The following is a 14,402-nucleotide window of genomic DNA, read 5'->3' as shown; positions in this document are numbered from 1 at the left end:
CATATGAATTGATATTTATTTCTAATTGTTTGCGCGTGTTAACATTTTCACACATCAAATCAGACCAGATATCATTCTACATTTAAAATAGCTCAAGCTCGCAGTCAGAAAACACTGATGATCTAATCTTGTCAAATATTCCATATTCAATATAAATCTGGGCTTTGACTGGGACATTTTACAAAATGAAAAACATGGATCTAAACCAAACATTTTCGCTCATTGCCCTGCTGCATGGACAGCCTGCATCCCAGTCTCGAGTATTATAGAATCTCTTTCTGGTTTTCTACAGCATGGTCCTGTATTTTCCTCCCTACACCTTCATTTCATGGATAACAAAAAGTATTCCAGCATGATGCTGCCACCAACATGCATTGCTGAGGTAAGTTCAGGGTAACACGCAGTATTTTCCTTCTCAAAAATATTTTGTAAGTAAGCCAAAAATAAAATGTTTCTCCCATTTGACCACACCACTTTCTTTCACATGCTTGCCATTTCCAACAGATAATTTCTATGGCTTCAACTATGTCTTTTTTTCTTTAGATTACACTGCAGCAGTGTAATTGAAATTATAATGTTTCCTTTCTGTAACCTGTAACCCTTAGTCATACGAGGCTCTTGTGTTACAGATTTCCTTTGTAAGTAGATTTAATTCTGAAATGATCTAACTGTAACTGAGTGTGTGAGTGCGTAAAAAAAATTAAATCCCTCTCGGATTTTTATTCTAACAAAAGGCTAACCAAGAAAACATTGTATTCATAAAATTTATTTTATTAATATTTACATTTAACATGTCAAGAAGACAGCAACAACATCCAAAAAGTGTTTAAAACTTTCAAATATTTTAGTTTTTGGCATTGCCACAGACCACTATTGTCCTACTATTGTCCTTCATTCAGTTTCTTGCACAAGTGGCTGATAAGTCAAAAAACACAGAATTTGTTTACAGAAACTTTTTTGAAGTAATGTTACATTCAGTCTAACACATTGGATCACATAAAGGTTTGGCTATAAATGCTAATATTTTAAAGTCTTTTACGTAAGTGTTGACATTGTTCACTTTTTACTTGTAAGTCACTCATCTGCTTAATATTGATCAAATGTCATCCCATTGAGATGCATTTCCTAAAATAAAAAGTGCATCCAGATATGCAGAATATCTCACCCATGAAACTTAAAGTATAGAGTTATGTCAAACATGAGACAAGAAAAGCTGAAGCCTGCACTGGATATTGATTAAAAACAAGGACTATTCTGCCTGCAGATCAGTAATGATGATGTGTTCTTTGGTCAAGTCTGCATCTGTCAATGCTTTTATTCTACATTTCTTCTTTTTACATTCAACTTTAAATAAGAAAAAACAAAGCCTGGTTTTCTTGTCTCTATTTTGAACTTTGACACAACCATTTTTGGGGGCTCCTCCGGGATGCACCACCAACCAGCACATCGTAGATGCACTTAAGTTATATTTTATGGAGTGCATGTCACTTAAATCTTTTTGTTTTTGTGACCACAAACTATGAAAAGCCTCGGAGCTGTTTTTACAACTTTTTTAGTAATCTTTGTAGTTCTCTAAAATATTTAGCTTTAGAATTGCAGAAGATTTAGTACAAATAAAAGTTCTCTAAGAATATTCTAACAAAATGGCTTTCCGCCATGAGCTAAATATATCCATGATCACCTTCAATAAATATAAGGCAACGTATTTCTCATGATACAGTAAATAAATATTAAATGTACTTTAGCTCATCAGGAAATTAAACATTTACTTGAGCCAAAAATAATATAGCTTTACATTTTCTGTTAATATAAAAAAATATCGGTAGCTATCATTGGAAAAAGCTACAAAGGCATCTGAGTTTCACAGTACACATCCTGTCCAGGCTCCTCCTCAAACATCACCTTGGCATCGTCGGCATCCAGCTGAAACATAACAGATTAGGACAAATATTATTGAATGTGTACATGCAGCGCAACCATTTTTCAAGCATTAAATAACAAGAGGACACTTACGCATTTCATTTCCAGATTGGTGAAGAGACGGCCTGTCATGAGCATGCGTAGAGGGATGGTGAGGATGAGAACAAAGGGAAGAGCTAGGGATATCGGGCTGGACTTCACAAGCCACAGGACGGCGAGGCAAACTACCTGGATGGCTGTAAACAGGTGCATTCGCCCTGTGCTCACCTGTATCCAAAATACACAGATACCTGTCAAGTAGATGATATTTCTGGCTTCTGAGCTGAATAATCATGCACTGGCCGTGAATGGGATCTCATTGAGAGATGAAAACTTTATATATAACATCAATATTTTTAGGTAAATACTGTTTAAAGATATTTTAATAACAACAGTATGATACTGTACAGCTAAGCAGAATAATGTATGAATAGAGTTTAACACATTACCATCAACATGCTTCTGCATAAGCTTTACTGTCCCAATCGGATTTCTTTCATCATTTATTTTCAGTTAATGTGAAACTGGGGGGACTCTTACTCTGGTGGCGTAAGGCTCATTTGGGTGATATTTCTTAGGAATGAGGAGAAGCAGCATACGATCCCACAGCTGGATGCCATTTAGTGACGTCACTCCCATGTAGAGGAAGATCCCAAACAAGGCTGACATGGGAATCAACTTAAGGATTGGCTCCATCAGAATTGATAAACCTGGATACACAAAGATGTTGTTGTTTTTTTATAATAGCGGAATTTTACATGTAATCTCCATTCCTACAAATATATAAACACGTGAAGAAGACAGTAAAAATAAACAGGACCTACCGACAAGCAAGGCTACCACAATGCCGCTGACCCGCTGCTCCACTACCCTTTCTATCTTGGGTTTGGTTCCTTTGCTCATGACTGTTAGAGCGTTAGCATGCGTGACGGATCGGACCGTGGCGGCGCTCAGCCAAGGAACACCAAATATGGCACTGAGTCCCCCCATGCCGACTAAAACCAGCAAGTCAAAGTGGAACCCCGAACCTTTGACCATCTTCCGCTCAGGTTTACTGATGATCAAACTGTTTAAAGACAGGAAGGACAAATCAAAACCAGCAAACAGCACACTTTCTTGGGTTAGAGATTTAGAAACCAATTAAATAGCTTATAACCTAAATTTCAAGATATTTTGTTCATATTATATGTGTAGAGCGACACAAATTAGTTTTTAGTTCAGCCTTTAACAGCTTTTCCTCTCGGATCACCCTGTTATTAGCTCCATCCACCTTCTCATAAACTCTGACTACCTTCCTTATCTTGCTCAGTAGAAGCATCTCTGTAGCTTGATCGTGTTTTACTGAAGTGAAGGGGCCTTCAGCGTTTTGCAATTAGGCCAGAAATACAAGTTTGGACTGATTTGAGCAGAACATCATCTTGCACGTGTTTGGGTTACCTCTTGCATAGGTCATGGCAGACTGTAAACGGGACTTTTTGTTCTACAATAATTTCATTTTCGCCATTCTTCCAAATGGCCAAATCTGTGGAGTGCACAGCTAACCCTGTGGTTGTCGTGTTGACAGATTCTGCTTACCTGAGCTAATAAATCCCAGCAGCTCCTTGAGAGGACCACTTGCCCTCTGATTATTTTTCCCTCCTTTCCTCGTTACTCGGATTAGAAGGAAATCCATGTCTTATTAGGTTTGCGCTTGTGCCATACTCCATTTTTACATTGCCGCAACATTTAATGTTTGGGATATTGTTTTCTATCGTAACCCTGCTTTAAACTTCTCCACAACCTTATCTCTGATTTGTCTGCTGTGTTCCTTTTGTCTTCAGGACGTTTGTTGTTTACTAATGTTCCCTAACAAACCTCTAAAGCTTTCCCCAAATAGCCCTAATCATACCTTTAATAAATTACCCACAGGTGGACTGTGACTTTTGTATCAGAAGGCAATCATTTGCACTAGATTTTATTTAACTGGAACAGAGTAAATTGGCTGAATATAATTTTTTTGATCTGGGCAAAGATGTGAAAACCATATATCACTTAGCTTTCACTTAACAATAACATACTTCTTTGTGCTGGCCCATAACATAAAATCATAATAAATTGCACTTAGGTTTGTGGTTGTAGCACAAAGGGGAAACGGTCGATGGATGTGACTATCCCTGCGATGCACTGTAACTCACGTGGTAATCTGAGACTCCAGGAAGATCAGAATGAAGACGAGCAGAGCAGGGATGCAGGAGGCAAACATCAGCCACACAGGAAAGGATTGGTGCTCTCCGAAGGGGTTGATAAGCCAGCCTCTTTTGGCTGGATTGGACACCATCAGACCTTTCGGAACAACCAGTTTCTGCAAATAAGAAGTAAAAACGTAAGAGGTTTCTGCCAGTTCAAGTTTATCTTTAATTTAACAAGTAACAGCTTTCACTCTTTGTAGAGGAAGTTCTGAAAGAAAAGGCCAACCTGAGTGTAGGTATCATCAATGTTATAATCTGCAACAATCATGAGGAAAATAGCAATGGGCACTCCAAAGTCACCAAGCAAGCGCCTGACCTGAAGAAGAGATGAGGAAAAAAAGGGTCAACTACTAAGATGCAATTTCTTTATATTAGTGGAACTAAAATTTTAATAAAGTGAGAATTCAATCATAAAACCTAAAATGATAATTCCAAAGGACCTGACCATCTTATAAAGGCTTGCAGACTCACATTTCCAGGAAGAAACGTCCCGTTCTTGAACTGCCGCAGAAAATAGGCGATGAAGAAGCAGCCAAGCATGAGGCACATGGAAAGCAGGGCCGTGTTTGGGTAAGGCGGCTTCACGGTATTCACAATAACTGTTAAGTTTCCAGTGGTGTTGTCGTAGATGGTGGTCTCCTCCAGCCTCGGGTGCCAGGGGTCTTCCAACGTTGCGTTCACATGATCGTAGTTCAGAATCAGGGGATGTGCCTTGAAGATCTGAAAACAAAGGAGGTGAGCAGGTTAAAAAAGAGATTTAAAAAACTTATTTGACAGGACAGAATATACTTGTTAGTATACTTGAAGTGTTCGTTTACCCTTCCCAGCTTGGCAAATGTTTCATAAATGAAGATGATGGAGATGAGGATGGAGAAGATTTCCTGGGTGAAGCGAGAGATGTAGCGCACCAGAAAGCTGCCCTCAAAGGCCACGATGATCACCACGATGATGACGAGCCATACCCCGACCCATACCCTCCCAACGATGTACTCGATGTCCTGGGACTTACAGAACTGAACAAAGAGAGCCAGGGATAAAGTGACCTATGACCTTGATCAAATGTATTTGTTTCTATTTTAATTACAGATGAAACTCACTGCAAAGAAGGCCTCTTCAAACACCAAAAGAGGGCCCGAAAAACCAATAACCAGTATGGGCTGAGCAGCAACAAAGCAGAAGATGATGCCCTGGATGCTGGTGGAAATGAGGAGCTCTGATACACCCATCATGTTGTCCACCTTATCAGCTGAAGGGAGAAATGTTCAAAGACGGATTAGCGACTGCATCTGTAAAATGAGGGCAGTTCCAGGTTTGGTTACGCACCCAGCAGGCCTCCAAAAGTGATGGCAGGAGACAGGGCCGCAAAGTAGATGAAGATGATGGCGGCGATGGCCTGGGGATTCAGGGCATCTGTGAGGTCGCTCTTGTAGTATTGGTAGCGTCTCTTAATATCTCGGATCATCCCACCGAACGGTCGACCGGTGCGTGACAGGGGATCCTCAGCAAGAGTCCCGTCGAGAATAGAAACTGCAGAAAAGAGTAGAAGTTAGCCGAAATCTGTCAACACATTGTTGGTGTTCTGAAAATGTTCCCATGTTGGTCTCAACATGAGGAAATTAAGTGGAACAACATGTCCTGTCTGGTTTTTATACACGCACACAGCCTGAATAGTGAGTGTAAATAGGGATCATGGGTGTGTAATTCACAGTGTTCTGCTGTGCCAGGACTGGGTATAGTACTTTTGCCTGTTTTGCTGTATTTTTGTTTCCTTATTCTTATTTATGGATGAACTGGCTATATAGGGGTGACATTTCAATGCTTTATTAGTGCCCCCAAGTAGCCAGATCATTATTAGCAGATATAATCAGCCATAGCGGAGGCATCATGGGTTGTCTGGGTAAATTGTTCATGCTACTGTGTTAGATATGTATATAATGCCAGGGCGATATTTTCTATAGATTGGTGTCTTTTTAAACCAACACCACAAAAGGCACGCAATAGTGTGATGATTATTTATTTAGAAGCTAATACCATGAAAACTAGGGTAAAGAAACACTGCTCTCAGCATTTATTATCACCCCTGGTTAAAATAGAAAGTGAAAAAAACACTTGGAATAGATATTTGGTATGAGGCATTTTTGATTTTAAGATTCAACTCTTTGCAACAGCTCTCTTGGAGATTTTTGTATCAAGGTAATCCTCCATGTCTATCTCAGTTTCAGTTGTTTGAAACTGTTAAATCACTGCCCTAGCTGTATTTAAGGGGGAGTTTATGATTGTTTTCCTGAGGCCATTTTCTTACAAGCATTACTTGCTCACATCTGCAGTATTTTATTGACAGGTTCTCCCCTGCTTCCCATTTTGTTGGGAGGGGTTTAAAAGCAGAGGGAGCTGTAGCTCTAACCTCTGCGTGCTTTGGAGTCCCTTCGTAGCGCGAGTTCTTGAGGCTGGAGTCTGTCCTTCAGGATTTTCTTCTGAAAGCTGATGATGGAGCTGAGCATCGCCTCGTTCTTGATTTCAGTGGGTGGGATGACGATGCTGCAGTCGATAAAATCCACCAAGGCGTCCGTTAGATCCCGTGCGCTCTTCGCTTGGAAAGCTGCCTGATTAAAAACCTTGGATGGACAAAGTGGGGAGTTCCACAGTGAAAAAAAATCTTAATTACTCTGACGATTATTAGATTCTCAATATATATTCATCAGATATATGATCTAATTCATAATTTTGCAAAGTAACACTTAATGTTATTCAAATGTCTCACTTTATCAGCCATCAGAGCTGCCATTGCACGCCCAGTCTCATGGTAGTCCAGGTCACTGTTGCTGGGGCCAATCAGAATAAAGACAAAGCGAACAGGCATTGGGGCCTCCAAAGCCGAGTCGAGGGCCACTGCTTCCTTCAGCCGCACAAAAACAACCGAGGCTTTCTCCAGGAAGTCTAAAGCTCCTGGTTAGAAGTAAGCAGTTCATAAATTTTCAACTTAAACTGCCGTGATGAAATAAACACGTCTATCATAATATGAGACATCAAATCCATCGTTGCAAAACGGTAAAAAAAGAATTAAAACGGCAGCTCACCTACTAGCACCATGGAGGCTTCAACATGATCACTCTCATCTTTCTAACAGAGAAAAAAACATGAGCCAAAACTAAACTAAAGCTTCTTATATATTATGCTCTGTACCAGTAAAACCATAGTTCTCATAAATATGCCAGATGCTCATCTGTCTATACTTCAGAAAGATCAAAAATGTAAGGGTATTTTTGAAGGACAGGAAACTTACTCTTTCGTTGACTGAAAACCTATGCAGGTCCCTCCCGTCAGTCAGCTTTTGGCTTTCTGGGTCAGCCGATTCCCTGCCGGAAGAACAATCACAACATTTGTGCTCGTTTTTCTACTTTCCAGCCAATAAAAAAAAAAATAAGTCAAATATATAATGCAGATGTTAGTGTTTGAAAGATTCTGATAGCTTTTGATGTAACTTTTATCAATTTGAGATCTGTGATGCATCAAAGGAAAGAGTTTGAAATTTGGTCTCATCAGCCCAAGTAGATAAAACTAAACGGCTGCAGCCGATTTGATAATTTAATAAGAAAAACTAAATAAATCGATTAACCATAATTTCAGAATAATGGGTTCACAAGAAAAAAAAGAGCTGAAAACTCATGTTTATAAACCACAAACACTATATTGCCAAAAGTAAACATTGAATTTGGGTGTTCCAGTCACTTCATTTGTCTCCCGTGTATAAAATCCAACACCTAGTTTTGCAGACTGCTTCTACAAACATTGACAGCAGCTCAGCCACAAAGTGGTTGGCCACATAAAGTCTCAGAGTGGGATCAGTGGACGCTGAGGAGTGTAGTGTGCAGAAATCACCAACTTTCTGCAGTGTCAATCGCTCCAGACCTTTAATTGTCATGTGGCCTTCAGATCAGCTCAAGAACAGCTCCTTGGAGTGATTTTCAATGGCTGGGGTGCTTCATCCAAGCCGTACGTCTCCAAGTGCAATGCACAGCATCAGAATCTACAGCAGTGGAGACGTGTTTGCTGGAGTAAAAAATGATGTCACCTGTGTCTGGCAATCCAATAGAAGAGTCTGTGTTTGGTGGTTGGCAGGTTGACGGCTCCTGCCTGACTGCACTTTGCTGAATGGAAAGTTTGGTGCAGAGAAGATTATGGAGACCTGGGGGCTGCTTTTCAGGAGTTGGGCTTGGCCCCTTGATTCCTCCGAAGACAATTTAGAGAAATTCATCCTCCAAACTATAGGGAAACATTTTGGGGATGCCCTCTTTCTTTTCAGACGTGACTGCACCGTAGTTCACAAGGCAAGGTCGACCAGAAGAACTGGCTGAGCGAGTTTTGTGTGGAAGAACTTGACTGGCCCAGAGTCAGGCACAGAGTCCTGACCTTGACCCTGAGAGAACACCTTTGGAAGGACTTAGAGCCCAGACTGCAAGCCAGACTTCTTGTCTAACATCAGCGTCTGACCTCACGAATGCTCTTTTGGAAGAGCGTGAAAAAAGTCCATTAAACAAACATGACTAGTTTAAGCGACACAAACATCATATTAAACCTTACACATCAACATCAACGTCTCTAAAGTTCACATGTGCACAAATGTAGACCTTTGGCAATATAGTTTTAGTACACAAAATTACATTTTGTATCTTTGTGAACATTTTTATTCTTTTTATTTTTTTTACAATGTTTTTCCTGGATCTTAAAAGCCAAGTTCTGCTCTCAACAGAACTTTTGTCCAGATTGCTTGACTTGCAGGCAGATTGTTTGGTGGTCAGTGATTTGTTCCCATAATCATAGGTTTGTTCCTTACAGCAGCAACTTTCTCTAAGCGGGAAGCAGTTAAAGCGTAACCTCTTGAGTAGAGCTTTGGTTAATTGCCTCAGTGAAAAGCCAAAAATGTAGGTCACTGTGTTTGAGTCACTGTTTGGGTGGCGTCTCGAAGCATACCCGCTGTTTTGAAGCAGAGACTTCAGCACACCTTCCCGGTCTCCAGACCTAATCTCTTTCTTGGAAACCATCTCGCCAACCATCTTCTCAGCGATGGCGGCTAAAGTCTTCTCCTCGCAGTCGAAGATTGTCACAACTTGAGAGAAGAAGTATTAGAAGAGATTGTAATGGGACGAGATTCACAATCTGTGGTTGTATCTTAAAAAAAGCTGTTTCGGTGCTACAAGTCAAAGTAGTGAAACATGTATAAGGGCAGCAAAACTTAACATACAAACCACTATGCTTTAGCACCATTTCTTGCTAAGGCAGCACTCAAAAATGTCACAATGTAAACATATTCTCTATAGTGTATATTTTGAGAGAATTGGCTTTGTAAACTTAGATGGTAATACAAGGAAAATCTGATTAAAAACTTAAATCGCTCATGTTCGTTTGGTCGGACATATCCTAAACTTCTCTGCAAGTCTTGTATTTATTCAAAATCGTTTTAAAATACATAAGAAAAATTCCCCTAAAGAGATGATAGTTTTTTTTAATGTTTGTTACTGACCAGTGTTCATGGTGCGTCGCAGCTGGATGAGGCTCTTGAATGTGAGGTAGGAAATGTGCGAGGACGCCCACACTCCAGAATGCGGGTCGAAGCTCTCCTCGTAGCCCGCCCATCGGCCCGTCTCCTGCCAGTAGCCCTGCTGCTCCTGCTCCTTCATCGCCTCCTTCTGCTTCACACACCTGTGGACGTAGAGACGCATGCAGAGGTAAGGACATGAATGCGTTGCTGGCTGAAGGAAGAGCTGGTCAGTGCTGAGCTCGTGGTTTACAGCTGAGGTTTCTTCGGCCATTTCGTGGACATGAAGGGACGACAAGTAAGTGATGGACAAGCCTGTGGTTTATTTGTAACTGCTGGATGGAACACCCTGAAAGGTGTTTCATCTCTATCTGACATCTTAACTTTCAGTTTTCTGCAAAAAATACTAAAACCCTAAACAAGACAAACCTCCACATAAACTCTGATGAACACAAGAGGGAAAACTATCTGAGATTTCCTAGAAGCAATCAAGACAGGATAGTAGTAATAGTTGTTTAAGGTTTTATTTGTTAATCTTTGGACGGTTGGATGGTGGAAAAAGTATCAGCAGCTTCTTAACTACTGCATTGAGGATCGGAAAAATGTGCCGTGCATTCCTATGAAGCCTCTTTACCCTGATTCCCCTAATTCAAATCCAGTTCAACCAACTACAGCATCCTCAGTTGGACTAATTAGTAGGAGTGTAAATCACCAGCTTTATCACGCTACAATGTTATTCAATTCAATTCAATTTATATTTGTATAGTGCCAATTCATGTTACACGTCATCTCAAGGCACTTTCCAAAGTCCAATTCAATCAGATTATACAGATTGGTCAAAAAATGTCCTATATAGGGGAACCCAGTTGATTGCATCAAAGTCTTTACAAGCAGCATTCACTCCTCCTGAAAGAGCGTAGAGCCACAGTGGACAGTCGTCTGCATTGTTGATGGCTTTGCAGCAATCCCTCATACTGAGCAAGCATGAAGCGACAGTGGAAAGAAAAACTCCCCTTTAACGGGAAGGAAAACCTCCTGCAGAACCAGGAGTATGAACGGTCATCTGCGTCGACCGACTATATATCGATTTGTTTGGATAATGATATGATATTTTCTGACATCCCAAAGTCATGCGATATGATGCGATATCATCTAAACCAGGTGTCACCAAGCTTTTTGAAACTGAGAGCTACTTCATTGGTAGTGTGTCATACGAAGGGCTACCAGTACTGACCTTTGAACTACAAGAGTCTGAGCTCACCTTAACTTTATGTAATAAAACATGTTTTTAATGCTTTTGTTATTTTTAAATCTATGTAAATACAAGTATAATTAAAAAGACACAGAATAGAATAACATTTTACATGCAGCTCACTGGAGGATTGTGCTATCTTTTGAACAGACTTGAGGGCACTACATGTGGTCCTTGGGGGCTACCTGGTGCCCACGGATACCATGTTGGTGACCCCCGGTCTAGACACCATCTTTTAAATTGATATTAAATTGATATTAAAACCCAAATAGGATTTCAATATTTTATTTCTAAGCAGGCATTTAAATCAAAACAACACTCTTGTAATTTTAAGATACTACTACTAATAATAGATCACTTGTTCACTTTAGCCCCTTGTGAATTTCAAAATAAAGGTGCATCTTACAAATTGACAATATGGATTGATATTTTAATTTCGCAACAATTTGAATCAATAATCATTTAATTGATATGTTGATGTGGATCTATGTATTTACTACCAATTAGTAAATGGAGTCCAGTTGTGTAACCTAGTTTAAATATAGCTGTCCAACAGGAAAATCCCTATCTGTGGTGGTAAACAAACCTTCATCCCAACAATGAAACCTGGAGCTGGCCACATCATGCGGGGAGGCTTTTCTTTAGCGGGGACGTGGATTGGTTTGAATGAAAGCATTATTATGTGTTAGAATGGCCTAGTCAAAGTCCGGACCTGGACTGGCAAAGACCTGGCAAGACTTGGAAAGGTAGGTTCACAGATGCCCTCCATCCAGTCTGACTGAGTGTGGACATTTTTGCAAAGACGGGTGAAAAATGTTATTCTGTAGATGTACGAAGCTGTTAGAAATGTGGCCCAAAACACCTGCAGCTAGAGTTGTGGAAAAAGGGGGTTCTTCAAAGATTTGTCTCACAAATACATGCAGGTAAAATATATAGTTATCCCTCCCATTCCTAGTTATGTGCTACTTTGTCTAGGTCCTTTATAAAATCCCAACCAAATACATACAGTATGTGGTTGTGATGTGCCAACGTAGGGATAGATTCAAGGGGGTGTGAATACTTTTGCAACGCCACAATGTTTGATAGAGGGCCACTGAACTTTTTGCTGTGGTTCAGTTGACTTCTTTTCAAGCACATCGGATTACCGCGACCTGGTTCACTGAAAGACTTCACAGACCACAGGATCAGATAAAAATCACCTTCATGCTCCACTGCAAGACAGAAACACACAAGATATTATGGGTGTTGTTTTCCCCCTGCAAGAGCTGCCACGAGAAGTTGTGTCAGCCCTCTCCGACAAAGGTGACGCTTTGTGTCTAAAGTAAACATGGTGGTTATCCTGTTTCAGGAGCAAAGTGGCTCTATGGTCTGCTTCATTTCTGGTTTCTGTCATCGATAGGAATGATGGCTCACCACGGACATGTTTGCCCTGTCAATACATCTTGTGACTCGGTCAGTTTGTCCTGCTTACCTGGCAGTTGTCCACAAGGGTTTTTGTCGGAGGTTGTTTTCCTGTCCGCTGAAACAAAATGATTGATCAAATTAGGAATTATTAAGAAAATGCAAGTTTAAACACAGTCAAACATTTGAGTGGGTGGCCTGTCCAGAACGTACCCCTCCCTTCGCCTGCTGACCTCCCATCCTAGAGTTAACCTGTCTGTCCAAGTTTTTTTTTTACTTTTTCCACTATTTGCTTCTAAAAGAATTTGACAGCATGGAAAAAATATGCTTTTCTTCTTGTAGGTGGATTTTTATGCCTTTTTTTTCGTTTGATCAAATCTCTGCTGTGCTCACAGAGTTTCTACTTGATCTCAGATCAAACCTGAAGTTTTATGTGACAACAAAAAGATTTATTTCCATAACAGAGACGTTCAAAGAGCAGACGATTCCGCAGATTAAACTAGGGTGATGCTGTCTAGGTTGGTGTGTGAAGGTCTATTTCTCTGCGTGTACTTGTTTATGCTGCCGATTTAGGATCTATTATCATATAATCTTGTATCTTCTGAAGGGCTAACTGTGGGGGTGTCAAACTCCAGGCCTCTAGGGAGGGCCTGCAACTTGTAGATGTGTCCTTGCTTCAACAAACCTAAAGCAAACGGCCATCTTAGCATGTAATCATGTTCTACAGATCCATGCTAAGGGCCTAGTGATGTGATTCAGATGTGCTGAAGCAGAGACACGTATAAAAGTTGCAGGACACTGGGCTTTGAGGACTGGAGTTAGACACCTGGTTATGTGGACCAAAGCCCAGTCATAAAGTGGCAGACCATCATTTTCAGTGTCTGGGGTTCCTGTTAGAGTTACATGTTGAAAAAAGTCTGGTGTAGGTTTAGGGATTTCTGGGTAAGGCTTATGGTCAGAGCAAGTGTCAGCTTTGGAGTGACTGAAACGAATGGAAGTCCATTCAAAGTCCTAATATGTTTGGAAATAAAACCTTGTGAGTGGATTTTTGGGATTATTTCTACATCATGGCGACATCCACAATTTGAAAAATAAATTTAAGTACTTCTTGTAAACTTGGTGACCAAATTACTCTACTATATTACTCTAAATCCATTTTTCAGGACCAGGCTTGGGTTTTGGTTTTGCAGATAAACTGGGAAATAGGTTACAGTCAAGTTGGGTCAAACAAGAGATTCACTTGGGAGTTTAGCGTCTTAACATTACAATTATGACATGTGGGGGCATACAAATATATACTTCAATAGTATATAGTATTAAACATGCATGTTTGTGTGTGCTTGTTTAATTTTTACTGCAAAGCTTGAAATTGAATATATTAAATGTTGGTGTAATGACAGCAAAAGAAATATCAGCATCCAATTTATTGCTGTATGTTAGATTTTTTAATACAATCAAATATTAAAACTTGAAACATAGCTGAAACTATAATGCAATATAATAAAATGACATGGGAAAGAAGAGAATGGAAATGTGGCTGAACATTTTTAATAAGTTTTCTTAACAAATTTTTTTTTTATAATTGGCAGAATATTTTAATGCTTGTGGCTAGATGGTTAGAGAATACAATATAATAGAATAGAATCAAATAGAATAGATTAAAAAGCAGTTTCAAGAGCTTACCTTTCTCATAAACTTGGTTGTACACTGATGTATTGCATCACAAAATAGTCTCAAAATAGATTTTTATTTATTCAAATTTTCTGTTTGTCTCTTTATTTTTTGTGTAAAAACTAGAGGTTGCCAGTGCAGCAAACATCTTATTGTTTCCAAAACTAAATAAAATTCGAGGGAAAATTGAAATGACAAATTCTAAAGAAATTCTGCACCGAACTGTGAAAACCAACCAACGCAACAATGACTCTGAGAGTGCACGTCTTCCAAGAAGTGATCGGATCCCATATTTTTCACCCTGCAAAGTTACAGCTTTACTTGCAAACACAACTTCAGCATAGAGAAAAAAAAC

The 14,402-nt window shown here is 39.8% G+C and overlaps 1 protein-coding gene across 1 annotated transcript; it reads right to left on the bottom strand.

Annotated features, from left to right (window-relative positions):
• Window positions 1-750: 750 nt before the first annotated feature.
• Window positions 751-12,525, bottom strand: slc4a1b (solute carrier family 4 member 1b (Diego blood group)). Its single transcript, XM_036141795.1, has 17 exons — window positions 12,447-12,525; window positions 9,709-9,887; window positions 9,159-9,294; window positions 7,471-7,543; window positions 7,265-7,307; window positions 6,949-7,133; window positions 6,592-6,802; window positions 5,511-5,714; window positions 5,285-5,433; window positions 5,006-5,200; window positions 4,659-4,907; window positions 4,414-4,503; window positions 4,134-4,300; window positions 2,784-3,025; window positions 2,500-2,669; window positions 2,014-2,187; window positions 751-1,923 (listed from the first exon to the last, which is right to left on the bottom strand). Exons 2-17 carry the CDS (start codon window positions 9,863-9,865, stop codon window positions 1,843-1,845), a joined length of 2,526 nt encoding a protein of 841 aa, XP_035997688.1. The 5' UTR covers window positions 9,866-9,887; window positions 12,447-12,525; the 3' UTR covers window positions 751-1,842.
• Between the last annotated feature and the right edge of the window lie 1,877 nt (window positions 12,526-14,402).

This window comes from Fundulus heteroclitus, chromosome 10 (genome assembly GCF_011125445.2).
Source record: "Fundulus heteroclitus isolate FHET01 chromosome 10, MU-UCD_Fhet_4.1, whole genome shotgun sequence".
NCBI lineage: Eukaryota > Metazoa > Chordata > Actinopteri > Cyprinodontiformes > Fundulidae > Fundulus > Fundulus heteroclitus.
The sequence above is the reverse complement of the archived record's forward strand: the minus strand, read 5'-3'. Positions and strand labels throughout refer to the sequence as shown.